Genomic DNA, 2,419 nt, shown 5'->3' with positions numbered 1-2,419 from the left:
TCCAACCCAAACCATTCTGATTCTATGTGAGCAGGCTTTTAAGCCCCTGTTCCTGCGGCTGTAAGCATGGGCTGTGCCTGTGCCTCTCACACAGCCACAAACCTGCTGCACGGGCAGGGCTGTGGGCACAGCGCGGGCCCTGGAAGCTGTCTGTGAGCGGTGCTAACGGTGTGGGCTGCTCGGCAGGTGACGCTGGCAGGTGGCTGCTCCTGCAACCCTGAATTCTCCTCTTCCTTGCTCAATACAGAGCACCATGAGTGACCGAAAGGCAGTGATCAAGAATGCGGACATGTCAGAAGACATGCAGCAGGATGCTGTGGAGTGTGCTACCCAGGCCTTAGAGAAGTACAACATTGAGAAGGACATTGCTGCTCACATCAAGAAGGTAAATGTTTGCTCATACTGTCCTCATGAAATCTCTCTGTGCATGGAAAATCAAGGTGGGAGAATGCTGTTGGGCAAGTAGCTCTAGAGAAACAAGTTCTAGAGACACTAGAGGATCAGGTTTGACTTTCTCTGTAGGCTGGTGTCCTGATGTTCCTTTCCCCACCCTTTACGTGGACTTTTCCAGGTCCCTCTGTTTTTCTGTTGCAGTACCTTCTGCCTTTTCTGCCCCTGTCCCATTGTCCAGGTGAACAGAGAGTAGTGGCAGCTGACTGTCCCTGTGACTGTTGAGCTGGTACAAGATACAGGGGCTCTATTGAGCTCTCCTGTGGTTTTCCTCTGAGAAGCTGTTTTACATAGTCCTTGGTTTCAGTTTTATTGAACTTAATCTTAAGGATCTGTTCACAGTTCTGTCCAGCTGGGTCAAAATTTGCAGGGAAATGTAGCTTTCTGCAAGTCTACTGTAATTGTATCTCTCTTCATGTTGTGATGTAAGCCAAAAAAGAAGAAAAAAACCCCCAAAAAATCCTGGTAGCACTGATTATCTGTTTTTTGCAAAGTCTCTGTCATCCTTTGTGTAGGATTAACGATACTGAACATGAAAAGGATCTAGTTCTGATTATATTTCCTGCTTTGTCAACTCAGGAGAATGGAGAAATCAAAGAGTGTAAATGAAAGTTAAACTTATTTGAGTGGAAGAGCTGTTTAAAAGCAATTTAACTAAGCAGGATTATTGCTTCCTCTAGAGATGTATTGGTTTGCTATGCCCACAATACAGAAAGGCATTTTTTTTCCCCAGATGGAGGAAGTATCTATGACATTGGAAAAGAGAGAGTTTAGTGTAAAATTTTTCAGGTATTCCTTGTACCAACTACTGGGAATTTGTGGAGAATTTGTTTGAAACATGTAAGATGAAGTCTTGGATTTGTTGGTAGTGCTGGTGTTACAGAGCATGCGGCAGAGAATTTTCCACTGAGTCCCTTTAGCACCCTTGTTGCAGATGAACAATGAAGTCTAAATTATGGCTTAATCTCTGTGGGCACAAAACTAGTGGTGAAGCTTTTACTCAAGGGCTATAGCTTCAGATTGTGATATGAATTATGGGGAGAGAAAGTCTGCTTTCCCTGAACAAAGGTAATGTTTTAAACTTTCTACTGCTCAGATAGGAAGCACAGTGGCTTTTTTTGTTTGTGGATTTTTTTTTTTGTCTAAGCAACAAGTGAACAGTAAGATGTAAATAAGATAATTCTAGTACTTCAGAGCATCTGCTCTTCCTCTAATTGCCCTGCTCAGAAAGTGAATACCTGTTTAGAAGAGTTTTTAATTTCTAGTGATCTGTTTTGCAGGAGTTTGACAAGAAATACAATCCCACTTGGCACTGCATCGTGGGAAGGAACTTTGGCAGCTACGTGACTCATGAGACCAAGCACTTTATCTACTTCTACCTTGGCCAAGTCGCTATTCTTCTTTTCAAGTCTGGGTAGAACCACGGACTGTTACGGAAACTTGCATCTGGTTACAGGACTGTGTGTTGACTCCTCTGACTAGTTACTGCAGCCTTCCTGAGAATGCAGACCTTGATCCTCAAGGGCAATGGCAGGGATTATGCTATAGCAAATCGTGTTACATTGTGGATATAAACAGGAAAAATACCAAAAAAGTCTTCCTTGTATTTATTTTTTTTTTTCAGAAGGCTGCTTCTTTGCTAGTAGAGCGGTTGGAGCAGTTTTGCCTTTGAAGGTTGTACAGCCACCTACAGTACCGCCCAGTTGCTGCTGGTGCTGTGTGAGTACTGACAGCGTTCAGTTCGTTGTTCCAACCCCCTCTCATCCTCCCGATTTGTTTTTCTGACAATTTTTCCCCTTGTTCTGCTGATATACTGCCCTGAAGCCTGAGCTGGTTGTTTTTCTGCTGATGCCTCTTGGAGATCCGCTTTGGAAAATAAAGGCCGAGCTCTGCCCCAGCTGCCGCGTCGTTATTTACGGCGCTTTGCGCTGCCCGGGCCGTGCCGGTGGGTGTCTCAGCCCCGGTCTCA

At 44.6% G+C, this 2,419-nt stretch overlaps 1 protein-coding gene across 1 annotated transcript; it reads left to right on the top strand.

Annotated features, from left to right (window-relative positions):
- Positions 1 to 237: 237 nt before the first annotated feature.
- LOC104460443 (dynein light chain 2, cytoplasmic-like) lies at positions 238 to 2,044 on the top strand. The gene is made up of 2 exons (XM_010085226.1): positions 238 to 385; positions 1,731 to 2,044. The coding sequence occupies exons 1-2, from the start codon at positions 254 to 256 to the stop codon at positions 1,866 to 1,868; spliced, it is 270 nt and encodes an 89-aa protein (XP_010083528.1). The 5' UTR covers positions 238 to 253; the 3' UTR covers positions 1,869 to 2,044.
- Positions 2,045 to 2,419: the final 375 nt, after the last annotated feature.

The sequence above is a fragment of the Pterocles gutturalis genome, unplaced genomic scaffold (genome assembly GCF_000699245.1).
Source record: "Pterocles gutturalis isolate BGI_N339 unplaced genomic scaffold, ASM69924v1 scaffold44185, whole genome shotgun sequence".
NCBI lineage: Eukaryota > Metazoa > Chordata > Aves > Pterocliformes > Pteroclidae > Pterocles > Pterocles gutturalis.
The sequence above is the reverse complement of the archived record's forward strand: the minus strand, read 5'-3'. Positions and strand labels throughout refer to the sequence as shown.